At 31.6% G+C, this 27839-nt stretch overlaps 1 protein-coding gene and 1 pseudogene across 1 annotated transcript; one reads left to right on the top strand and one right to left on the bottom strand.

Moving 5' to 3' along the window:
* The first annotated feature begins 18048 nt into the window (after positions 1-18048).
* LOC25494111 (GATA transcription factor 16) lies at positions 18049-19112 on the top strand. Its single transcript, XM_013602848.3, has 3 exons — positions 18049-18284; positions 18401-18529; positions 18617-19112. Exons 1-3 carry the CDS (start codon positions 18261-18263, stop codon positions 18896-18898), a joined length of 435 nt encoding a protein of 144 aa, XP_013458302.1. The 5' UTR covers positions 18049-18260; the 3' UTR covers positions 18899-19112.
* A 7331-nt stretch (positions 19113-26443) lies between these two features.
* LOC25494110 (arp2/3 complex-activating protein rickA-like) lies at positions 26444-27481 on the bottom strand (annotated as a pseudogene).
* Between the last annotated feature and the right edge of the window lie 358 nt (positions 27482-27839).

The raw sequence follows: 27839 nt of genomic DNA, 5'->3' as shown, positions 1-27839 counted from the left end.
ATTATACCATAATTCTTTAGGCGCGCGTCCGAATGCTATTTATCTTTAGATTTCTACTTTACAATCTGGTCCACCTCATACATTAATGATGGGACCACCGCGGCTGTCGTCACTAATGTATAACGTGACGGAACCCCGACGACCACCATATCAATGCACTTGATGACATAGATCGATATGGATGAGTGACATGAAAATTTCATGTAGTGTGATCTCTAAATCATGTCTATTTTCAACTGGTCCAACTGAAAACTTTAGTGAGATCAAAACTGAAGTTTGCAAATTCAATATTTGCACAAAATGATACATAAATGGTTATAACAAATATAACCTCTCGTGAACTTTATTTCTGCAGAAAATCATAACATACAGTCTGTAACAATACCAAAACAAAAGCATAGAACATAAATAAAAGAGACTCCCACTAATCCAAAACATCTTTAATGACAACAACTATAAATTAATTACACAATTTCAATGCATTAACTACTATAATTTTCTTTTTCATATCTTTAACCAGTGCCCCGAGAACACCGGTTAGCATTTCCCTATTTTTACTTAGAGTGCCTATAGATAATGTCTCATCCATATTCTCTAAATATCACATATTTGTTCTTGGTTCTTTACTCATCTAAGTTTATAATATATTAAAATCCATCATTTTGTTTAAAATCCTCTTCCTATCTCTCCATAGTTTTAGAGTCTCTTTGTCTCTTTTATTGTTCAGATTTTGTTCTTCTTTATCAACGGGTGATATATGTGTGTCGCTCTTCGACCGATTGGTCTTTCGGTTTAAGTAAATTTTATTGATTTGTTCTATTTTTTCAGTTATGTAGATTCATTTAAAGATGAAGCTCAAGACTGCAAGAGTTGAAGTTTAACTACAAGGATTTGTAGAGTTCCTCTAAAAAAATCAAAGGATTTGTAGAGTTGTATATTTTACAAAACTAATTAAAGTTGTCGTTTTTTTTTTAAACAGTTGTATATTTTAATCAAGTTTTACATTTGTAAAGTTGTATATATTAAAAATTTGATTAAAGTGTCCAATGTTATGTGGATTATAAGTAGTTTTGTTCGCGTTTAGATTTTAAAAATGCTAGCAAGTAATATTGAAATTGTTACAAGTGTATAACTAATCACACTAATGACGAGTTATGAGTATTTAAATCTACTGATTCAAAATAAAATAGTATTGCATATGTTTGAATGTTCTTTTGTGAAACCTATCGGATTAGACCATATTTTAATTTGATTATAGATTAGATTTTACCTCAAAATTGATCGAAACTGCATCATAAACACCCATATGACGAGCCACTGTTTCTTTCTTAAATGAATATGTATGAGTATAGATTTGACTAAGTTTGGTGGTTACTTTTCAATTGAAATGAAATTTGGATATCAGAAGGTAGAGTTTTTAACGAAAACAAAAACTCTTTTCTGGTGATTTTTCCTCTTCTACTTTATACTTATACATTGTATCTTTTGAAAATACTCTGTAAGGTCAAATGATTGGCCTCTCATTGCTTGTTTCTCATGTTTTTGCTTACATAGGTTACCCTCATAGAATCTCTCAAATTCAAATAAACCAGACACTTTATTATGCAATCAATGTAGATGATATGCATTAATCTAAATATTTATTCTTTGTTATAGTCAATCACCTTTAAATCAGAATAAAAAAATCATTTTTTATTTTAAATCACTCAACAATGGTAACAAAAAAAATAAAATAAAAAATCACTCACCAATAACTTATGTATCTGATCTATACAATGTTAAAGATAGATCAATTATTGAATGAACGTAAAAAATAATAATTTTTCTACTCATAATAGTGATCGAGGGGAGTATATAGTGAGATCTCTAGAAAAACAGAGTTAGCTTACCCTAAATTTTCACACAAAAGCGCACACATTTAGTCAAGAAGAAATGCATCAAAATGTAGGAAATACAATCGCTAAATTAGAGCGGTTTTTAACTTCATAGAAAATTATCCTTGATAAAAATCATGGGATTGACTTTCTACTATGTTTGATAAAATCATTGCTCTTCTACTCATGTATCTTTCATGGTTTTTTAAAGTTGAAATTTTTGGGCTGTCTTGATCATATATATAGCATATATACTCACACAATAAAATATCGAAACATGACCTAATTTCATTGTTACATATGTCGTGTGTTATCCATATGTGCTTGGGTCTTTGATTTTACGCCCTCCATCCATGTATGTAAACACCTTTTACATTTTTCATATTTCTTAAGAAAAGCAATCAAAATCTTTTACAAAAAGAATCCATCAAAGTATGGATTCATCTTCATAGAAAATTTGGGACAAATAACTTCTTTGATTTTTTTTTTGACAAATAAATAACTTCTTTGATGTTATCAGGTTACTAATTTAAAATTAAACAGAAAAATAAATAAAATTTATGGTGAACCTCAAATTTTAAATAGAAATTAAAGACAATCTAATTAATTAGTCATGAAATACGATGCAACTCATCCTCTTTTTTGAAAATATAAATGTTATTCTATCCTCCATCGAAGCAAACCATCCCCATAAGATTATTTTTAATATTATCATTCACCTCTTTAATATTCACTCTTTTCCCTTCAAACATACAGTTATTTTGGTGAAACAAAATTGACAATACAATGAATAATTAATCTCATCAAATGATGAGTCTTATTCTTCTCATAGATTACCAAATTGAATGACATCTCCACAAATTACCAAGCATTGTTTTCTAGAAAACATTTCATTCAATAATTAAAAAAGACAAATAAATAATAATTAAAAAGAAGAAAATTCTCACACGCTTCACATAATAATGCAAAGTAAATGTTTTTATGTACGTTATGTCTTTTAATAAAATAATAACACATGTAAATGTGTTTTAATATAAAAATAAATTAATGATCATCGAACCATAATGATTCTTGAGGTATGACATTTAATGTCACTATTAAAAAAAATAAAAGTCTCAGTAATTTCTTTTTGGTAAAAAAAAGTTATGATGAATGAATGTTAGTTTTGCACAACATAGTAAAGATCATAGAAATAAAAGAGTACTCACTAAAATATTTTCATTACCTATCTCCAAGGATACTTGAATGGCTCACCGTAACTTCTAAATCTAAAGTATGTTTTTTTACTGCTAGACTAAACCCTTTGAGTTGGAGAATTGCAAAGAACTAGAAAATGAATTTTTGGATCAAATTAATCACGGCAAATGACATATTTCTTATACCCGAACCATATCTCATCAAGATTTTTTATTAAAAGCAGTTATTAGTTGGTTTAATTGTTTTTGCTCATTGAGATTGCTTAGTCAAACACATTTTGTTGGTAATTTAATGGGTTTGTTGAGGGAATGGAAAGTTTTGGATGATTAATTTACTATGACACTAAAGTGAATAAAGTGAAATTGTTTGTAATTTTATGATTTTGTTGAAAGAGATTGAGTTTTTTGGGTAATTATTTTACCAAAAAAAATAGACTCAATTAAAAACCAATATTTTTAAAATGTCTCGTAAATATATATTTTGTCAACGAGTAATGCTAGTAACACTATCTTTTGAACACTCTCTCTAATGCTCACTTTCTTATTGGTTTAAATCATTGTGAGTCTACACTTTGAAAATTGAACCCCCACAAAATGGTGGGAGATACATTGATTTTATCCAATAAATGAGTGAGTGCTAGAGAGAGTGTTAAAAAGTGAGTGTTACTAGTATTCCTCCTTGTCAACTTAGAATAACACATTTGTATTTCAACCAATGACCATATTTGTAGGAATTTGAAATGATATAGGTTGACTATAAAGGGCATGAAAGCGAATAGTATCCAAAAACTAAATCTTAAGATAAACAATTAAAAAATGACATCCAAAAAGTAACAAAATAGGTCGTTAATAGTTCAAAGAGTCTAAAAGCAACCACACAACTGAAATTGATACCACATATTTACTTAAAATGTCTAATAAGCATATTTTGTTATCTTCACATATCACATTTTGTCATTGTCAGATCTCACTAAAGACCGTGTATGAAGGAAATTGAAATAATGGAGGTTGGATTTAAAATCAAAGCGAATGACATCCAAAAACTAGATTTAAAGATAAAAAAATAAATAAAGCAAATGACATAAAAAAAAAAGTTCATCATAATGTTGGGACTTCCAAGGGGCATAAACAGGGTTGGATAATCACATTAGGTTAAGAGAACCACAAAAGTGAGGTTAATACCACATCCAAATTGTTAAGGTACTGGGTATTTGGGTCATCTCAATTATATGTTTCATCGCTTAAGTTTGAGACTCTCTGCATCTATGATCTGGTAGCATAACTAATTAAGACCAGGGAAGGTGTAACATGGTAAAAAAAAAGTGGGTTGGTCTTGAGTTGATTTAATGGAGGAAATTCTTTGTTCCTTTCATGCGAAGATAAAAAATAAACTAGAAAACTAAAAAAGACAAAAAGAATTTGAAATGATAAGGACTAAAGGGGTTTATGCTTTTTGACACTGAGAATAAAGTTAGTTACCGGTAATTTACGTGTTTGTTGAAGGAGTTGCAGATTTTTGTTAAATGTTTTACCAAAAAAAGTAAAATTAAAAAGGAGCCACGTTATTTAAAAATTCTAATAAACATGTATCTTGTTAACTAAGCAAAATATGTATCGCGTTTTCCATTGTCAAATTCCACCAAAGACCAAAAGCGAAAGATTTTGAAACAATAGAAGTTGAATAAAAAATATAGCATGAAAGCGAATGATATCCAATAAATAAAATTTGAGATAAAGAAATAAAAAAAATTATTCCCAAAAACTAACAAAACGGTTTATCATAATGTTGGGATAATATTAGGACTTCTTGTTGAGCCTACACTGAAATGAATATTAATATTAGGTCAATATGAACTGTACAAGTGAGATTGACACCACATCTTAACACAAAACCTAGGGCATTGGGTACATGGAACATCTCATTATATGTTGTTTAAAATTTTCTATTCCATCCAATGTAGAATGCCACTCACACTTGACACATTATCTCTTAATGAAGTGAAAAAACATTTGTTCTTGTAATTATGTGACATAGTCAAATAAAGTTAAATAGAGGAACAACATGTTCAAGAAGGACGTGGGCTGAAAACGGTTTTATGGAGGGAGATTTATGTTCATTTCTTTCATAAGAAGAGATAAAAGAAGTTATAAAGAAAAAAACGAATATGAAAAGGGATTTTTTTTTATTACATATGAAAAAGGATTTCAAAGATGAAAGAAACGATAACAGGGAAATATTTGTAGTGTATTTTATTTGTGAGAGTATATTGAATAAATTCAGCTGTCTATAAGGGTTTGTTGAAAGAGTTGAAGATTTTTGGGTAATTATTTTACCAAAAAATTAAACTTGCTTAAAAAAATGTCTCATCATTTTAAAAAAAAAAATCACATTAAGCATATATTGTGTAAACTCAAAGAAAGACATACGGATTTTTCCGTTGTTAAATCACACCAAAAACTAAATATGAAGGAATTTAAAATTATGAAGGTTGAATAAAAAATAGCATGAAAACAATGACATATACAGACTAATTTTTAAGATAATTTTTTTAAATAAATGACATCACACTAACAAAATAGTTCATCATAACGTTATGACGATAGAGGGGGCCTACATTGGATTGGATCGCCATATTAGACTAAGAGCAATCACACATGTGAAATTAACATCAAATCTTCACTCAAAATGTTTAATGAGTATGTGTTTTGTCAACTCAACGTGATACATCTACAACTTTTTTTAGTGTGATCCCACCAAAGACCAAAAGAAAGAAATTTGATATATTTGAGGTTAGACAAAGAAATTGCATGAAAGAGGTTGAATAAAAAATAGGATGAAAACAATGACATACACAAACCAATTTTTAAGATAAATTTTTTAAATGAATGACATCCAAACACTAACAAGGTAGTTCATCATAATGTTAGGACGATAGAGGGAGCCTACATTGGATTGGATCACCATATTAGACTAAGAGCAATCACACGTGTGAAAATGGCACCAAATCTTTACTCAAAATGTTTAATGAGCATGTGTTTTGTCAACTCAACGTAATACATCTAAAAAAAAAATTAGTTCGATCCTACAAAAGACCAAAAGAAAGAAATTTGATATATTTGAGGTTAGACAGAAATTGCATGAAAGTGAATGATGTAACGCCCTATTTTAATATTTATTTATTTTATCGAGTTTAGATGTCTTTCTATAATTCAGTCGATTTATTTTGATGAGTGATATTTTGTTATGTTATATGTTGGTATTTATTAGTATAATATATATGTTATCTGGTGTAGAAATATATATGTTATAGAGATATATTTGTTATTTGGGATAGAGATATATTTGTTATTTGTTATATAAATATGTTATATATATTAGAATAGAATATTGAGACTTGGAGGGCAGATTTGGAAATAAGAGAAAATAAGTAGATTAAGGATTTATATAAAGGGGAGAGTTAGAATTAGAAAATAAGGATTACGTGAAACCTGTTTTTGGAGAAAAAGGGAGAAAACCAAGAGAAAAGAAGAGTCAGAGGATATAAAGCGGTAGAGTCCTCCGTCGACTAACCTAAGGTAAGGGTTGGACTAACATTCTTTAATTCTAGACAAAATTACACAATTAGTCCCTTAACTTTATTTTAGGTAACACTTTCGTCCTTTATCTTTTTTTTGTCACGATTTAGTCCTTTATGTTATAAAATGACAATATCTTATCATTTTTTATGAGATTTTTTTCAAAGAAATTTGATTTTATATGCTTGTATGATGAAGATTTACGTTTGCCTATGAGTTTTTGATGATTTTTTTTTGGAGTTTTTGTTTATTTTTTTCATAAAAAATGATAACTATGTTGTTATTTTATAACATAAAGGACTAAATCGTGACAAAAAAAAAAGATAAAGGACGAAAGTGTTACCTAAAATAAAGTTAAGGGACTAATTGTGTAATTTTACCTTAATTCTAAGTTGTATAATTCTGAAAATTGAATTTTACATGGTTGTAGGTTGAGTTTTTAGAATTTGAGAATTAGGGTTAAAAGTGAGGATTTGATGATTAGATGAGGAATAAATTGTTGAATTGATGTAGAAACTATGTACAGACCTTAGATAATTCATAGGATGATGTTTAGAATCAGTTCTAAGGTTAGAACCATGGGATTGGGTGAAATTTTGAGAAAATTTGCATTCTGCCCGAGCTGACATTCATCGCTCGCCCCAGCGAGCAGCTAGTCTCGCCTCGCGAGTGATGAAGTCCATCGCTCGCCTAGCGAGCAAAACCCTTCGCCTCGCGAGTGACTTTGATTGTCGCTCGCCATAGCGAGTAAACCACTCGCCATAGCAAGTTGCCCAGTGAGTGAAACATGATTTTGTGAATTAATGTTAGAGGTCGAGTTTTAGATGGTTTTGAGTGTCTTAATGTGTATAAGAATGATTAGGCAAATTTTTAGATTTAAACTGGACATAGAGAAGTTAGAAAATGGGATTTTTCAGTAAAAAATGTCAAGTTCCCGATAGTATCCAATTTTACTCGCCAAGGCGAGTAGCCTTTACCTGAACTTGCCATAGCAAGTAGAGTGGCTCGCATCGCGAGTTACTCATTGGCAGTAACCTTGTTTAGGGTTTTGGCGATCTTTGTCGCACGAGATGTTATGAGTTGGTCCTTGGGGTAGGAATGATAGTTGTTTATGATATTAATGTTGTTCAGAGAGTCTGAATTAAGATGATTTTATGTTGTTGGTGATGTGATATAGTTATATATGTGTTATGTGGAAAATGTATGAAGTTGAAGTTGTTGTTGATTACCATTGATTATAGTTATGTTGTGAGCTGTTATGTGTTATCTTTGCTGTATTGATTATTAAATCATTAAATTGCATATGTTAGTCAAAGTTGTTAAGTTGTAAGAAGTTGTTCCAAAGTATTGGATTCATATAAGCTGTCGATGTTGTTTAAGTTGTAAGATGTTGAGTCCATGCATACTCATTCAAGTTGAGGGCTTGATGCCCTGTGAGCCTTTGCTCTTTGCGTTGAGGGCTTGATGCCCTGTGAGCTTTTGCTCTTATGTTGAGGGCTTGATCCCCTGTGAGTGTATTTATGCTCTTGTGTTGAGGGCTTGATACCCTGGTTGGCACCACATGCATGATTAAGAAGGTGTAGTTGCATTGTCGAGTTGAAGTCGTAGATGTTGCATAGTCGTTGTTGATAAGTTGTCATATATCCATAAGTTGTTAATGAAGTATTATATGAAGAATTATTATTATAATTGATGATGTTTATGTTGTTAAATGTATTTGATGAATTATATGCTTATTATTATTGAATGTGAAATCTCACCCCTTCTGCTTGGAAATGTTGCCCTTCACATGGGTAACTTGCAGGTGATCGAGAGTAGTTGCTGTTAGTTACTGTCGTGAGTGGACTTTTCCTCACGTGTCTTAGGTGCTCTGATACGTAACGGGATGAGAATTTTGTCATTGCTTTCCGTTCCTTACGTATTATTTTATGAAGTTTTAAGAACATGATGTTGGAACAATTTTATGAGATTTTATGTTGAGGCCTTGGTGCCAAAGATGTTTAAATGTTGAATTAATTCCGCTGCGATGAAATAATTGATACATTGTTGAATTTAAAGGATAAATGGTTATTTATTCTGTTTATGATTTTATGAAAGAAGTGTGACATTCCGTTTATGTTGAAATACTCTGATTTATATGTGAAATTTTTAAGTTGGGAAAACGGGGTGTTACAAATGACATCTAAAAACTTATATTTAATATAACAAAATTAAGCAAATGACATATCAAAACTAAAAAAAAAAAAAGTAGTTCATTATAGTGCTTGAATTTCTGAGGTAGACTGGAATGAATTGGATCATCGAATTTGACTAAGAGAAACCTCATAAGTAAGATTGACACCACATCTTCACCTGAAATACGTTAGGTATATTGGTTATGAGTTGTGATATTTGTACAACCATATGTAACAACTTTAATGACAACTTTTATTTACTCTCTTCCATGAGAAAGAAAGTTGTTAAAAAGTTGTCAAAAAGTGGATGTACATATATCATTTCTCATTGGTTATCTCACATATACGTTGCTTAATATATAGACACACACGCGCGCGCACATACGCACACACTCACTCTTGCAACAAATGTAGAAGTAACATAACACATTAACATATCTCTCTTAAATTTTAGACTCTATGTGTTTGTGATTTCGTGAAATAGCCAGATAAGAGAAGAGACACAACATGATAAAAAATGTGGGTTGGTAAACGTTCATCGATGAATGTTTTTGTTCCTTCCTTTTAGAAAAGAGAGAAAGTAAATGAGAAAAACAAAGAAATGAGACATGAATTTAAACAAAAGAGAAATGATAAGGGGAAGAAAGTAAAGAGTTTGTTTTATCTGTGAGAGTTACAGGGAAAATAGTGAATTAATGGTAATTTTATAAATTTGTTGAAGATGTTGGAGATTACTGGGCAATTATGTCACCAAAATATTAAATTCATTAAAAAAATGTCACATCAATTTAAAATGTCTAATAAACATGTATTTTATCAACTAAATAAAACATATCTACATTTTTCCATTGTCGGATCCCAACAAAGACCAAAAACAAAGGAATTTGAAATAATAGATGTTGGATAATTGTTTTTACATGAAAGCGAATGACATTTAAAAACTAAAATTTAAATTAAAAAAATTAAACAAATGACACCTACAAACTACATTGTATAATCACATTAGGCTAATAGCAACCACACAAGCGAGATTGATATCACATTTTCATCTCTTTATATGTTGCTCAACATATACTCTTGCATAAAATGTGAAACTTTAACTCATACTTGACACATTAACATCTCTCCATTAAGTGTCAAACTCTCTGTGCCGTGATCGACCACCAAGAACCACTCCGCTCTCCCAAAATGTTGAACAAGGATATCATGCCACTGTTGGGTCTTCTAAGGGAGCCAACACTGGTGTGATCCGCACATTTTAAAAAGAGTAACCACGTAAGTTTGAATGATATCATCTTCATCCAAAATTTTAAGCCTTAAGTATATGGGTTATTTTTTTACTTATAAGTTGTTCAACTTGCACTCTTTTATTCAATATTGGACTCTAACAATACCATTTTTTTCTTTAAATATAACAAAATTCTACCTCGTGATTGGCACGGATGTCCATACTAATATCCATGAAAGGAACCAAAATTCCACAAACATTATGATCCATAAAAGTTGCGGAAAGTAACTAACAATTCCAAAACAAAATTGATCCATAAAATTCCACAAGGTTTGGAAACTAAGTCAAATTTAAATATTTGATTTAAAACATATTCATAATTAATCTATATGATTATCATATCCAAAAATCAACGGTATGTAACTTTAAAACCTTATATCCAAAAGAAATGACGTAAAGCCAAAATATTTAATTTTATTTTTAAAGGGTTTTTCTAACCTGTGCAAGATTGCATAAGATAAAGGGTTATCAATGCACCATTTTATGAATTTTTCCAAATCTTATTAATTAGTTAATTAATTTTTCTTTTTTTTAAAACTGGTTTTCTCTCTCTCCTGCCTCGGTACTGTTTCATTCTCCATCCGCTTACTCTCTGGTTAGTAAATTTCACTCCAGTTTCTTATGCTGCCAAATTTTCTTCCTTTGTGTTTCTTCTTTTGGTCATTTATTTTGTTTATTGGCCTGAATTTATTTGTTGGGATTTTTGTTGATCACATAGAATAGCTTCCAACACTGAAACAGAGTTTCAAATCTAATATGATCTTCAAGAGATGTATTTTGCCACTTTAATTACTTAATTCTAAATACAAACTTTTACATAATAATTCTTCTTTTATTTTGAATTGGCTAATTCTGCTCTATCCAAAACAATATATTACTTACATTACAAAACTGGGCTCAATTAAGTACACTTTCATAAGGGATTAAGATTCCTCAAACTGCACTAACCAATGTAATACTATATGAGTACAACATATATATGTCGAGAACAAAATAACAACAACTAACTATACGAGTACAGATGGATGGTTCTTTTTCACCTGCCATATTCTTGATAAAAATTTTCAAATTTGAAGGAGAAAATGACGTGAGAGAATAATAAAAATGTTTAGTCTTAGTGTGTTATGGGTTTGTAGAATATGACTTTTGACTTTCTTTGTATTTAGTGGCACTGCAATAGTTAATAGAGGAGAGAAGGAAAAAAAAAATTCCAAGGAAAAATCTCATTAAAAAGATTTTGAAAACTCATAAAATATTGAATTAATTACTCATTATCCTATGCAATCTTGCACAGGTTAGAAAAACTCATTTTTAAATGATCAATACGGTAAATCGTACAAGTTTTAATAAAAAAAATCTTATGCCAGTTTACCCAATTGATTAAAATCAAGAGCAATGCTATATATTAAGAAAGATTTTTTCAAGAAAATTTTAAGAATGACATGGCAGAATAATCACCCTTAGATTTTATCAAGAAATAGTCATAAAATTAATGTTAACCAATAAAATCTCAGCCTGGCCGGAAATCATGGGGTGGTGGGTGTTATGTATCTTTTTTTTATGAAAGATTAATAAATGAGACTGAAATCTAAGGTGATTATTATGTCATGTCATTCTTGAATTTTTCTTATAAAATCATTCTTGATATCTAACATTTTCCTAAAATCAATCAAACTGTTACTTGTTACCGCAAATTCATGAATAAGACTTGAATAAAACAAAATACTTCAGAGTAAAGCCGATATCATAAACTAAAAAATTCGGCAAAATCGTTTTACAAACGGCAAGTCAGAATGAATCAACAAACTATAGGATTCAATAATAGCGTTTATAAAATTTTCGGCTAAAACATAATAAAACCTAACGGAAAAGTCCAATAAATCAAAACATGAAGACCCGCTCTGATATCACTTGTTAAAAATTTAATTGTTAATAAAACCAGATTATATAAAACATGTTCAACAATTATGAATCAATAGCGGAAGTAAACATAATTAAGATCGGATATACGACATGTTTGATTTATCAAGAATATTAACAATTACGTATAAGGAATATTTGGTTGAGGCTTTCATGGAAGCCACTCAATAGCAACAACAATTAGAGAGAGGATGTGATTTGAAACAAACAACAATATTAGCGGCGGCTGATTTGATTCTTTCTCGACTGGTACCTTTATGCCTTAAGTTCTTTTCAGATGAGGAGAAAGAGAGAGTTTTGCGTGTACGGTGTATTGGGGACCATAACTTCTTTTATATTGGATGATCATTATGGTTTCTCATTAGTTCGTTAATGGATCATCCGGACATCCACTCGAGTCCATATCAACTAATTAAATATTTAATTAATTATCCAATTAAAAATCTAATAGCCTTATGAAATCAATATGAAACCTCTTAAATAGTTAAGGAAGTGTATATCCAATTTAGCATATCAATTAACAGCATCACAACGACTCCTAACTCAACAATGTAATAAACAACGTAAAATTATATAACTTTTTAATGTGAGATCTTTTTCTTTAATTTTAAAATTTGATTTTTGAAAATTTAATTTAAATTATTATTTCAATGTGATGATAATATATTACGATCAATTTAATTTAATACATATAGCAATATTTTACAAATTTATAACAATAAACTTTTTGAGACATTTATTAATAATATATAAATCACATTCTTATTTTACTTTTTGTGTGAAAGGAAACTTATTTTGCTTTTCTTTTCTTTTGATTTTTTTAAGAAACCTTTTTTTTTCTTGTTTTTTTTTTTGTTGAAAAAACCAAATTAGCTCGGGGAATGATCAGTTGAATCCCCGTTGCAAGCCTATCTTAACCTCCAGTGGATTAGGATTAAAAACAAAGAAATAAGAAATCCCGACTTTCCTCGTTCAAGTTCAACCTCGGGCACGCAGACTCAATAGAAGTTGGGTCGAATTCTTTACCACATCCCTTTTATTTCCAATTTCTACTCCAGTGGCACGGCTTATGCCTTCACCCCGGAGGGAGTACCCATCCAAAAAGGAGACCATTAGAGATTTGAAATTTCCCGCCCCTACTTTTAAAGTTAAGAAGATGAAGACTTGTTTTCTTGAAACACTTGGATTGGCTTTCTATTAGTTCTAGTTATCCTTTCGGGAAAGGATGTTATACCATACCTTTTGACCTAAATCGAATCTTCAAGAGACTAAAAAGATCGGGAATGCAAATATAAAAGGAGAGGAACTTCACTCGCACGGCTTCTGAAGAAGAAGTTGTTACTTGTTAGTGTTGAATGGGCGCAACTAGTGTTGTTGATCCAGCAGAGCCTACCCAAAGGTTCAGGTAGGAAGTGGACGATACGTTTTTGCATTTCACCAAATTGACATCGAAGATAATCAAACTTAAACATTGAAAGAACTACACTCCAAAATCTCAAGCAAATATCGTCAGGCTAACCTAAATAATTTTTTATGTTATTTAATGGGAGAGATGTATAAGTGCAATCAGTTTAATCTTATATACATATTTTAGAATTTATTTTAACTGCCAAAGTTATCTATCTATTAACAATATAGGGCGTATAATGGTGATATTTTTAGAGTGAACATTTTTACTCGTATTTAAACTATGAACTCACAAAAATATCAAATATTATTTGTGAGTTTTAAGGATGACTGGCCCTGTCTTTTATTTTTTTGGTTGTGAAGTAGTTTAATGGTTAGAATTCACCTTTTAATGTGAATATGTGGGGTGTCTAAGATTCGAACCTTAACCCATGCATATGTACGGATGGGAATAGACTAGACCGACCTATATGGCCTACGACAGGTTAGACCAAACGAGGCTTTTTTTTTTCTTAAAAATAGAAGGCCTAGACTTTTTAGAAACCTATTTAACTTAAATGGTCATGTCACGTGTCATTCAAAAAAACATCTTAGGCTTATTAGAGCAAATACGAATAATTGTATTTATTATATATTATATTTTGTAGTTTGAATAAAAATATAAATTTGTTAACTTTTTCAACAATGTAAATTTATTAGTATACAATAATTTTTTGTATATTTTAATATATTATTGTAAACTATAATTGAACTATAACATAATATATAGTCAAATTCTCTAAAAATTCACGTTGATTATCAAAAGAGGGTTTAATCTCATAAATATATTTGATCTTTAGTCTATTTAAACTTATATCACATTGCTTATTTAAATATGTTAATATAGTATAAACTTTTAAATAGGCTAGTAGATGATATCAGACTTAGACCTAAAAAGTAAGTCTCGCATGCAAACTTAGGTCTTAAAAAATTTGACAGATCTGATTTAGGCCTTGCAAAACCTAACTCGACCTAATTTATTCCCACCCATACGGCTATGCATATAACAATGCATTGTCTATGTCAATTGAACTATGTTTCCAGGGAGTGGTTGTCACTTTGTCTATAAATAAAAAGCAAAAACGGAAGTAATTCATGTGAATGCACAAGTAAGTACATTGTTGTTTAGACTAATGATACATACCTCTCTCAACCTCCTCTCGAATCCAACTGTGGAAATATAGTTGCGTATTTTTTTTGTGATGGTCGAGATTCGAACCACGAACCTTGCATATAATATATATTGTCTTTACCAACTGAGTTAAGTTCAAAGGACAAATATAAATACCTATAAACTCAAGTGATAACTTTTTCGCCCACGTAATAACTCGAGTGTTTTGACTTTTGCCATATCCAATTTATGAAAAAAGATAATGGAATCCATGAAACTTTAAATTGTGTATTTTTTTTTTTTTACAGAACTTTTTAAAATAGTGTATTTAGAGAAAGTATAGTTTGGATGCAATAGGAGGCAATTAGACAGCAAAACACAATCCACTAGTACTTTTGTCTCTGACTACAACACGTGATTTATGTAGGTTACTTTGTATTTTGTAGCATGAATTATGAAATGATTCAAATGAATGAATGATAATAACGTGATCTTTTTCTACCGTTGGGATTATTTTCTTACCTATTCTGTCTTGTATGGTGGCGATTCAGCCTATCATCGTATTGGTTGCGACTCTTTTACTATAACAGTTCCTTACGGTATTAGTAAGGCTATTTTTAATTTTTATTCATCAAAGTAGTAAAGATTATTTTTGTGCATGTGTTTTTGTAACGGTACTATTGAAGTAAATGAAGTACTCTCTGTTAATGAGTAAGCAACATTGACCACCACTGTTCATTCAAGATGCCAGCTACGCATTGGAAAAAAAACATTTGTTTTTTAAATGAATAGAGATTTAATTTGTATAATCCACATATCTTATATCAATTTATAAAAATGTCAAAATTGTTAAGCAGACGTCATGATATGATCGGAGTTTGAATCCCTATTCTTTAAATTGTGTTTATAAGTTTTCAACAATTATTATTATTTTGTCTTTCTATAAAATAAAATTGTATACATTAACATTGACGATGTAAAACTATTTAGCATTTTTTTTTGTGGTGGTCGGGGTTTGAACCCCATCCCTTACATATTTTATGCATTGTTCGTACCATCTGAGCTAAGCTCACTTAACATTTAACATTACTATATTAATTTCTAAAATTTCTCTATATAATTTCATTTAACATTATTCTTTTTTAAACTCGATATAAAGAACGATGCATAATATATGCAAGGTTCGGGGTTCAAACCCCGGCCGACCACCATAAAAAAAAAACTTGGCATACGACATCCATTTAACATAATTTGATTGGATAAAATTATTTAAATATTTTACATAGTGTTCACAAACAATTGTTTTTCTCTGAATATAAGATCCTTTAAAAAAAACACCATCCTTCAAAAAAAAGTTCCACACAAACAAATGATTTATGTACAAGAATGTCTTTATTTATTTTATCATTGGCAAACTAAAATAATTTATTTGCTTTTTATGACATTATTTGATTTGTCCGGTAAGGATGGATGGTGGCAACGGTAACGGCACGGTGCTCAAGTGCGGTGGCAATGCAATCTTATGACAGGGTGAAAGGTGCATGTAGGCACGTCAGCACTCCGACGATCATGTCAGTATAAGAAATGAGAGGAGTGTGTAAGGAAGCGTGGGAAAGTAAATCATACCTTGAGGGTGAAGCAAAGTCACCCTTATATAGGCGTGCGTGAGACACCACCGTCTCTGTGTAATGCGGCACCTCATCAGGAAGTCGTTGAGGGACACACATGCAGTTCCTGATGCTCGGAGGCGTCTCCGAGTGAGGCAAGTGTACGATTGTTTTCCTCAGACAATGTGACTTAGGTCGGTGGACGCTTAGTCCACGTGTCATTACGGGATTGGCCTTATGGCCGGTCCAGAACATTATCAGAAAGTCGTCGAGATGCCATCGTCTTTGTGTAATGCAGCGCCTTATCAGGAAGTCGTCGAGGGACACACATACAGTTCCTGATGCCCGGAGGCGTGTCCCAGTGAGGCAGGTGTACGATTGTTTTCTTCAGGCAATGTGGCTTAGGTTGGTGGACGCTTAGTCCACGTGTCATTACAGGATTGACACTCTAGCCGATCCAAAACATTATTAATTATAGAGATAATTGCGTGCAACTCATGCGTTTGGATTCTCTTCAATTACATTACCGTCAAATGAATTTCTTTTATTTAATAAAACATCTAATGAATTCTCAACCATTCTCAACCATTCTCAAAATCTAATAAACGAGAGAAAATATAATAAAAATCTTACAAGGCAATCCATTCTCAAAACCAACATATGTATTTCATACCATTTATTTTAACTTAAATTACCCATTAAAATTGACACCAAGGAGAGACAAACACGAGTAATTTAGAAGGACACATTCCAAAGTTTCATACCAATTCATTCCTTGTTGTTTTTTATTACTTGTGATTTACTAATTTTAAAAAGTTTTTACAATCTATGATAAAGATTACAAGTACCCAAGAATACTTGAATGAGATTATAAAAGATATCTTAGTTTAATCAAATGTTCTTCTAAGTTTGAATCAAACTTTAGAAATGCAACAATGTTAAATTTCTTAAATTAGAGATTTGTCTCTTGTTGTGATTCTACTCAACTTGATAAATTGCACCAAGAAGGACATTTAACTTTTTTTTTTATGGAAAACAACTTATAGCTTTTCACTGTTAATCATTGTCAAAATACAAAGAGATACATTATTACATACACGGGGACCAACTAAGAATGTGAATTCTCTAGCAAGAGTATGAGCGACCTCATTTTCTTATCTTCGACTAAAAAAACGACATTAACTTTTTTTTTGTCAAGTAATATAGTGACTTTAGCTTACACATTTTAATAAATATGAAGAAAAGAAATGTCCGGTGTTCAAACTCCAACCCCTACACATAATATGCAATGTCACTGTCGACTGAATTAAGTTGACATATACTCCCTCCGGTCCTTTTTATTAGAAACAAAAGGGAGAATTTTTTTGGTCCTTTTTATAAGAAGATTGATCAAGTTTTAAGTATGTTTGAAGCTAAATTTCATTTGTGTCCTTATTGATTATGAGAGAGAATATTAAAAGTAAGTAAGTTGATGGAATAAAAAGTAATTAATTTAAGGGTATTCCTAGAGTTTTTTAAATGTAGAAGCATATTAAATGAAGATGATTATTTTCAATGTATTTTCTTAGTTTTAATATTTTAGTCTTTTGTTTCTTGTATAAAGGAGCGGAGGAAGTAACGTTTAACCTATGGTCACACTCACAAATAAAGACATGGGCGAGAAATGATTTAATAATCAAATGAAATGATCAAAAACGAAAATGCAATTCAAGGGTTAAAAAGAGAGTGGCGCGGTTTATCAATTTTTAGGATGTTTTGGCGGGTGAAGATAAAATTGGGAGAATGAAAAGGGTAAAATGGTCATTGAACATTGTACGATTTAGGGTTTTGAGTATCCCATTTATAAAGGTCTGGTGTTTTTAGATCTGCTGCGGCTGTGGTGCGTGCGCGTGTGTTTTGTGCCTCTTCCGATTCTCTTTCTCTCTCTACAACTCTCTCTCTACACTATCACTTCATCACCACCATCATCATCATTCTCTTGATCTTCTTCTCATTCTTGCATGTTTGATCTTTCATTCTGATTTATCCAATCTTGTTTCTGTGATCAGAATCAAAATCAGAATCGAAAATGGTGGTTGATCACAGTGATAAGGTAAGTGTATTTTGTTGATCAATTAATTAACCTAATCACACACTTCACTTCAATCATTCATGATTTAAAACTTCAAATCACTGATCAATCTTGTTTTGTTCATTTTTCATTTTCAGGTATCAGAAGGTGAAGATTCAAACCCTAACGCCGCCGTTTCATCAGATAACAGCAATCCAAAGAAAACATGTGCTGATTGCGGTACTTCCAAAACTCCTCTATGGCGTGGTGGTCCTGCTGGTCCAAAGGTAATTAACGCTAATCAAATCACTAATATATCGATCACACTATTATTATTGTTCTTGATCTGATCTAATCTGTGTTTGATTACACAGTCACTGTGCAATGCTTGCGGGATCAGGAGCAGGAAGAAAAAGAGAGCAATATTAGGGATAAGCAAAGGAAACAACGAAGAAGGAACAAGAAAGGGGAAAAAGAGTAACAGTGGCGGCGGCGGCGGCGGAAGCAAAGTTGGTGATAATTTGAACATGAAGCAGAGATTATTGAATTTAGGGAAAGAAGTGTTTATGAATCGATCGCATTGGAAGAAATTGGGAGAAGATGAACAAGCTGCTGTGTTGTTGATGTCTCTTTCTTATGGATCTGTTTATGCCTAAATTAAAAACCCTAATAAATTATTATTGTCTTCTATTTTAGAATTTACTAGATTATTGTTTTAGGATCCAAATCTAAATCCAAATCAGTATGAATGAGCCTAACCTTTTCATAAGTGTAAATTTTTATTTTCTGCTACTGATTATTGTTGCTGCGAGTGTGTTGTTATCAACCGTTGTAAGAAATCAATGAATGAGATGTTCAATTTTGGTTCTATATCTATTTCGCATTTTTTTAGTTTCATTTTCTAGCAGTGTCCTTGTATTTACAAAATTATTACAATGAATCTATGATATGTCGGCGGCTTGAAAAGATTGTGTTTTAGAAAATATCCAATAAAATTGGATTCTGAATTTTCATATTCGATTTCGTATCTAGTAAAATTGTTTGCAATTTCAGTATCAAATAAATGAAGCACAAGGTTGTATCATCTGTGATTTTGTCATCCATATCTATTAGAACTTTAATTAGGTGAAGCTTACACGAATCCATTTTGTATGCCAAGTTTAAAGGCTGGGTGTCGTTTCATGATCAAGTTTATTTATTGAATATAATTGAATTTATTCCCCTTTTTTGTGTGGTGTGGATTCAATTTTGATCACTCAATTATTAGTATTTATTTCAAAAAAGTGGAGTAGGTGGCAAAAGTTTAACAAAACTTTGAAAGAGGAGGGAATGTGAAATTCATAGTTCCCGCTAGTTTGACTCTTGAAAACATTGAAAAGCAATGGGAATCAAGAATTCTGATTCACACTGTCAGTCATGCCTAGTCATGTTTATAGTCCATCCTCTCAACACCACATATGTTTTACTTGAAGTACTTTCAATATCATATAAAAAAATAAGTTATTTGGACACTATTACACACCTATTATAAAATTTGAGTGAAAAAAATAGAAATGTGATGCGATAAATTTAATACATTGGTGATATAATAAGAAGAGATTGAGATAAAATAAAATGCTAATGAATGTTAAAATATGATGTTATATTAAAATTGGCTCAATTGATTGATGGGTGGATTTTTAAATTTTTGTTTGAGAGAGCAAAAGTGATTTTAAATATTTTGAAGTTGGTATATAAAGGTCTTACTCGATTGAAATTAATTGACTCTCGAATTGATTAGTTTGACTATCTAAATGAGATATGCCATGTAATGAAACTAAATGGAGAATGTTTAGAACTCACAATGACATGAATTTCCTTTCAGAGCAGTTTAATGAATTTTGTAGGAAACGATGTAAAACACATAGTGGATGTACACTTTTAAAAGCTGAGCCACTCAAGGATTTTTGGTGTGACGTGGTAGTCCGGAGAACTTAGTTAGAGGTGGAGTGTTTCACTAGAGAGAATAGAAGAAGAAGATCAATAATGGTACTTGGCTATCTGGTAAGGGATACTGGAAATTAGGTATATTGTTGCACCAAAGCGGTACGACTATGTAGATCTTATGTTATGCAAGACTTGGAATCAGATATCTTCGATGAAGCACTTGAAATCAAAGGAAGTAAAGACTAGTTCATGACATTGAATGACGAAGACCAAACTCGAAAACTTCTTGAACCATCTGAAAAGCCAATGGTAGTTTGATGCAAGTGAATCTTCAAGAGGACATAAGATATTTCAAGGGTTGAATATAGGGCTGGAAATGAGCTGAGTCGAATCGAACCTGTTTGAGTTCGACTCGGCTCGTTAAGAATTGGCTCGGTCCGGACCTCGGTTCGAGCTTGACCCGAACATTTTTTTCAGTCTGAGTTCGGTTCGTTTAAAGTTCACAAACAGTTTGGTTCGGCTCATTAGGTTCATTTCGTTTGTTCAAAGCACATAACTTTAGGTATGGAAATAAGTATAGCCACTTGAACCACGTAACTTAAAAGTCAAAAGAATTTAAATTTTTTACCCATAAAATATATTTGGTATGCAACCACCAAATTGAATTTTGCCTTGTGCCATATGTTTCTCTTATTACATATATGATCAATTATCTATAAATTTCAAAATATTATTTTAAGTGTTATATATAATCGAGTCATCTCGTGAACCAAACGAGCCGAACTACATATAACTTAAGTTCAGCTCAATTAGTTCACGAACTTAATTTTCAGCTCAAGTCCGGTTCATTTGGTTCATGAACCAAGTTCAACGAATCAATTGTCGAATCGAATTACGAACTTTAATCGAATTGGTTCGGTTCATTGCTAGCCCTAGTTGAATAATTAAAGATAAAACTTATGCACTACAAGATGTAGTTGGATGCAGTCAGAAATGGCTAAATGTGAAGATTCAAAGTTGGAAACCGTTCTGGCAGCAAGGATAGTCAGATGCAATAGGAGGTAGATGCCTTTATAAAGTTTCAAGCGGTGCTTGAACTTGATATGATGTATTGAAGTGTAATTTCTGTATCTTTATCAAGGTGGTTGATGGTTAAATGTGTAACACCACTAATTTGATATCAAGGGGAAGAATTGTGGAGTTTTTTTTCCCTAAAAATCAATTTTGTTCAATTTTGCCTCAAACAATATGTGTTCAAAGGTTTAAACACGATGCATATCGAGCAAAAAACAACGAAGACCATGTTTTGCATTGTTTTGGGTGTTAGGTGCGTGTACAGTGCAATGCACTTTCTTGCAATTTTGGTATAAAAACAACAATATTTTTGAAAAATTTGAGAAACTCAGGTCATCATTAAAAGGTGGAATTCTTAGGAAATTTAAAAGCATTTTTTTTAAAACTTTGAGAGAAATAGTAATTTTTTGTTGAGTTCTTGATGCTAATTTATTGTAACTCTTTTATATCTATTGTAAAGACTCATCAATAGTGGATTGAAGAGTTACTCTTTTTTAAATGTGTAAATCAATTTCGATCGAACTTGGTAAACAATCTTGATATGATAGGAAAATAGTAGACATTATAGTTTGAACTTGTTTGAATCTTGATATGATAGGAAACTAATTTTTTCTTTAAGGTGTAGATCAATTTATTCTTTGGATCTTTTTTTTTTGAAGGGTTATTCTTTGGATCTATCAAGTGAAATATGCACAAGTTTTAGATTTGATCTAGATTGAATCTATTTTTGGCTGGACTGTTTAGCTTTATAGCCATTATTATGTGTTTTGATTTGTCTTCTTGGCTTCACAACACCGTTGCTCCAGTTTGAGGGAGAAAGTGATGCTGAAAAATCAAGATTGTTTGGAAGGTTCTCCCTCCGTCCCAGATTGTAAGAGGAAAAAAAATCAAATCACATTTATTAAGAAAATTAGAGTATAATTGTTTGTGTTTCTTTGGAATAAGTTTTATGGGAAGATGTAAACACAATTTTCATTGGCTATTGATAATGGAGAAAATGGAAGAGAGGGAAAATTAAATGTAATTAACATTTAATTTCATGAAAATATACAAAAGTTTTTCTTTAAAAAAAATTAAATGGGATAAAAGTTTTTTTTTTTCCTTATATTTTGGAACAAAGAAAATGAGTTTTTATTGTTTACATTTTAGGACGGAAAAAAAATGACCAACTTTACTTTCGTGTATAGATACATTTAATCGTATTTTATAATGATGTCACGTTACCATATTTTATAATGGTGTGCTTGCTTAATTACATATTGTTTGATGTATATATGAAAGAATTCTACATTGTTAGTGATTCTATTTTATTTTTTTTTGGTCCAAATATTGTTAGTGTTTTAAAATTAAGTACGAATGTTAGTTACTCTAAAACTATTTGGTTGAAAATTTGCTCTTCAATATTGATGATACTTTGCATACCGATATAATATTTATCAACGACAAAATTATTGATTCATATACAACATAGAAAATTTAATAACAAAATATTACAGACACAACTTAGAGCACCTATTCATAAATTTGTAGATCCTATTTATCACACTTCAAGATTTGCCAAAAAAAAGGATGTGTGTGAGAGAGAGAGAGAGAGGTAGATAAATTTGCATGATTTGCTTATGTCTTTGTCACGATTGACTGTTTTCTTTAAAATGCAAGTAACTAATAGTCCAACTCTATAGACAAGTTTAATAATAAGCCATTCTATTAACTGAGATTTACATTTATAAATTCAATCAATGAAAGTGAAATGTATTTCAATCTCGTTTGACTTAATTTTGCGGCTCCAACATTACAATCTTATTTCATGTCTTTTTTAAACTTTTCTACTCCTCTGTCTAGTCTAGACTAGATTGAGAAATATGAGCTTGGATTCTCTAAATCTCACTCCTCCATCTATCGCCCTCTTAAATTTTTCCTTCCCTTTCTCTCTTGGTAATGAATCAATTTCAGAGAAATCTACAGTTAATAAAACTTAAAAGTTCTTCTTCGAAAAGTACTACATCTCTAAATATAATAAGTTTTATTTGAAAAGGAAAAAAATGCAAGTCTATGTTTAAATTGAAGATGAGTTAGTCAAAATCAAGGTAACATCGCAACTATTTTCTAAAACTCGTTAAAATCAAATTAATGATTTCGGTCAACCTCACCAAATTAAACTTGCACTACAATATCTACTATAAGTCTATTTTGAAAGAAAATTTGTGTCTCTAAATATATAAGTTCCATTTTCCTTTAAAATAATATATAATTATCATTGGGACAATTGATAATTATGTTTGCTCCCTAACCATCAACAATCATATCCAACAACTTAAATGTATTGTTGAAAGAAAAATAAACGGAGGGGGAGCAAAAAACAAAACCTCCACAACATCTCTTTAATATTAAGTTGGGAACCCAACTCTATTGCGGAAAAACCGTGGAAAGCTAACTTATTAGTACAACAATTGTCTCATTCTTGTAAATATGAGAGAAAAAAATATAAACAATTTGACTAGTAGTAAAGAAGCTTCCACGAGACTAAAAAAGAATTCTATAAAGATTGAATAACCAACTGCGAGGCAAACACTATCAAGAGGTAATGCCATTACTTTTTAAGGGTTAATTCAACAACAATGATGGCTCAGCGAGAATGAGCAAAAACAGATGCGAGAAGAGCAGTTCTCCACTAAAACGGACAACTCATTGCTCTTTTTCATCGATCAATGAATAACTATATTACAACAAACTCTTTCTTCTCTATCACTTCTTCATTCTCCTTTCATTCATTCTATTCTTTCATTTGTTCATTCATACGCTTAGTTGAAAAGCAAGAAATCTATCTAATGTTGTGTTAATAAATTGCAAAGCAAGAAATCTAAGAATTGTTGTTTACAATAGGTGTTTTTTTTTTGTTTTTGAAATAGCATATTCAATTGAAAGGCCAAGCACAAGCTGTGCAAGTGGCAGAATTGTTACAACAGTGGCCAGACATCCTTAGAGGAATTTGAGAGCACAAACACACCACATAAATAGCAGGAAAAAAACTATGACAGGGAGCCAAAAAAACCATGCCTAAGTTGCCAGAACAGCCTTATGACCGAATGGAAAGCCAAAAAAGCCGAGACCCAAAAACCTTCCCCACCAAAACCGAGTCTTCACTTCCGAGTAATACACTCTCTTGGGTTCCAACACCACTCGTAGAAGAGGCAAGAAGCTATCCTCAATCTACTCAGAGACCAAACCCAAGGTGTGGAATACTCTTTATATGTAGATCTCAGAGTAACTATCAAAACCAACTAGTCTAACTTTTTTTTGACAAAAACTAGTCTAACTATTTTGCAACTAATCTACCTGATTTGCAACTAACATAAACTAGTTTTAAGAGCCCCACAAGTTAGAATGTGGTATAATGTGTCCAATTTGGGATAAACAAAACAATCGAAAAAAGGAAAATACAACGGTTAAAAGTTTTTTGAATGCAGCAACTAAATCGGCAAAAAGAATTTGTTACCTTGCTTCAAATAATGGTATAATAATGAATTTGTTTGCAGTTTATATTAAGTTGGATTGTTAACTTGCTTAAAAATAAAAAACAGGACAATTTCTTCGTTTGAGAATTACTCATGGATTGTTTTTCATATAAGACTCCAAAAAATAAAATACACAAATTTTAAACTGATATGTAATTAGAAGATTTCAATATGAAATGGAAAAGAAAAGGGATCTCATTCTATATTTGGGACCAGGCTTATGCATGTGTAAGCACTATCAAAAGGGCACCGTGAAGAGCAAAAAGACGAGAAACTCAGAGTGGTGCTCTACTCTACTCTGGATATATAGATGACAATTGCAGCATTAGTAGGAATGTAGGACCCCATTCATCACCATAATATCACTAACATGTGACAGCTTCCAGCCAAATACTACCAACAAATATGTCAGTAATTTTATTTTATTTAACAAATATGAATTTTTTTGAACATGATACATTATTACATTTCCCTAAATTGAAAATTATCACAAGACACGGACAATGTGCTCATGTTTTAACCGGTGGCATGTACGAGTACAAGTTCCCCTGCTAGAACAACAAGTTGTGAAGAACCGTGATTATTCAAATAACTTTCAGATTTTGTAAAAGGTCAACGACATATTTCCATGCAATACGGAAATAAAATATAATTGGAACGTTAATGTAGGGTCTCTAATTTATGATTAATTGGGACAGAACCCGTTTATTTGTAAGACGCTCCTGCAAACTACACCTAGTGCCGGTAACATCTGAGCCAAACCTACTTGTGTCACAAAGCACCACCCTCTCCAAATAAAATAAAGGCTTAATTACACCTTTGATTAGGGATGTTCATGGGTTGGGTCAACCCGGTTAAACCCATCCAAAAAATCCAAAAAAATGGGTTGGGTTGGGTAATTGGATGGATATGGTTTCTAAAATTGAAAAACCCATAAAAATAAATGGGTTTCGGGTAAAACCACACCAAAACCCAAAAAACTCACTTACCCAATAATGTTAATATTTTTTTATCTTTATTTTCATAGGTAAGAGAAAGTTATATTTTCAAAACATACACCTTATATATTGAAAATCAAAATATACTAGAGTTAGAATTAATATGTTGCACTTTTTGGTTATTTTGATACTAATGCAATTTTAGTTTGTTGCAAGTATTTTATGATGAAGTTTATTATTTGATATTCTATGATGCATAAAATTAAGTGAGGTGCCACGTGTCGACCATTGTGGATGATACGTCAACAAAGACTAAGTCAAAAGTGGCTTTGGAGCCAAAACTGCCAAAGATCCAATACATAAAGGGCTGTTTTATATTTTAATTAGTTAGGGGGCCAAAATCAAAACTTTTAAAAAGATAGGAGATCAAAAGTGCAATTAAGCCTAAAATAAAATAATACCAAGAGGCAACTCTTGTTGCATTGCAAGAAGACAAGAACAAGCCTAAAGTTTTGCATCTTGTTAAAGCATATACTTATCCACATGGAATGGTATTTGGTACTAATTGAATGAAATTAAAATTAATTGACCCCATAATTGATAATTGGAATCAAATCTTTCACTCTTGTTGACCGTTGTCTTCATCGGCCACAAACCTAAATCAATCACTTCAATTAAAAACTAGCCACAATCCATGTCCAAAATATAAAATGAATGAAAATAAATAAAGCATTAATCAATCTTTTTATTTCAATTTATTTTATCATATTCATGCATATATAGTAGTACTAACGAAACCATACATATATGAGTGTAAATGAAAATTGTCAACAAATTGCATATCAATATTCTATTCTGCACTAGAAATTCATTCATAAATAAATAATAAAGGAGGTGAGAGTAATTAAAAAGAAGCATATATCTGAGTTATTACTTGACATATACACGTGATCACAGAGGGCAAATCGGGAATTTGATGACGACTTCTCCACTCTCACTCCCCTAAGAATTTCTAGCTAGATCTGCAAATCTACGCAGTTATTCCAATCCTTTCCTTTTTTAGCTTCATTTTTTTTCCTTCTATGAAAGCAACAACATGATGAAGGACGAGAGAACAATTGGAGTGAAGAGTGAGCGAGACGAAGTAGGTGCGGAGGAGGGTGGTGGAGGACTGTGGTAATAGAAAGGAAAATAAGGAACAATTGGATTAGGTGGCGGTGGAGTTGGACCGTAGTATCTGTTACTAGGTGGAGGTAATTATAGTAACTTCCTCCGCCACTGGATGACGGAGGAGGTGGAGGTGGAGAGTAATAGTATGAACCTCCACTTGATCCACCACCAGAGGAAGTAGGTGGAGAAGGAGGGGGAGGGCAGTTGTTGGTGGTGGATGAAGGTGGTGGTGGTGGTGGTGGAGATGGAACTTTGTTGCAGGGGTTATCACAAGCAGCACACATTGTGCACTGGATCTGTGCTTTGGAAGTGGTTTTTAGGTGGTGATTTGTTGCATCTGTTGTTGCTATATGTACATTGTTGAGTATTAACACTGCTATTATGAACAATGTTATTGTTTTCATATTTGATCTCTGATCAATGCAACAAATTACAGATGAAGATAAAAGTTGCAAGATGAGAGTGTTGTAAGGAAAAGTGTAGAGTTTGAAGTGTTGAGAAAAGAAGAGGAAAGTGGGGTGAATGAGTGCAGAAGGAGAAAGGTTGGGAAGTGACTAGGACTCTTACTTGAAAAGCAATACTCATGTACCTTTTTGTTGATGCACCTTTGTTTATGTTTAGATACGGTATTTGTGAGTTTAGTTTAATCGATAGAAATAATATATAATATATGCAAGTTTTAAACTTCAAACTTCACCCATCACAAAAAAATGGCGGCATCTCTCCGGTACGCGAGTGGCATGGGTCGCGTACCGTACGTGAGTTGGTTTTTTGGTCTTTTTTGCCAGCAAACGTGATTGTAGCCATCGGATATACATGGACGACTGATATTTAACGGTACTAATGACCTGCCAAAATGTATTTATTTTAACTTTATTTTGTTTTTTCGAAAATGGAATAGTAGTTGTAATAATCAACAGTAAATGGTGTTTTGGACAAAAAGCAGTGGCCCTACCTGAGATTAAACAACATTA

This window comes from Medicago truncatula, chromosome 4 (assembly GCF_003473485.1).
Source record: "Medicago truncatula cultivar Jemalong A17 chromosome 4, MtrunA17r5.0-ANR, whole genome shotgun sequence".
Taxonomy (NCBI): Eukaryota; Viridiplantae; Streptophyta; class Magnoliopsida; order Fabales; family Fabaceae; genus Medicago; species Medicago truncatula.
Note: the sequence above shows the minus strand (reverse complement) of the source record. Positions and strands in the feature narration are given on the sequence as shown.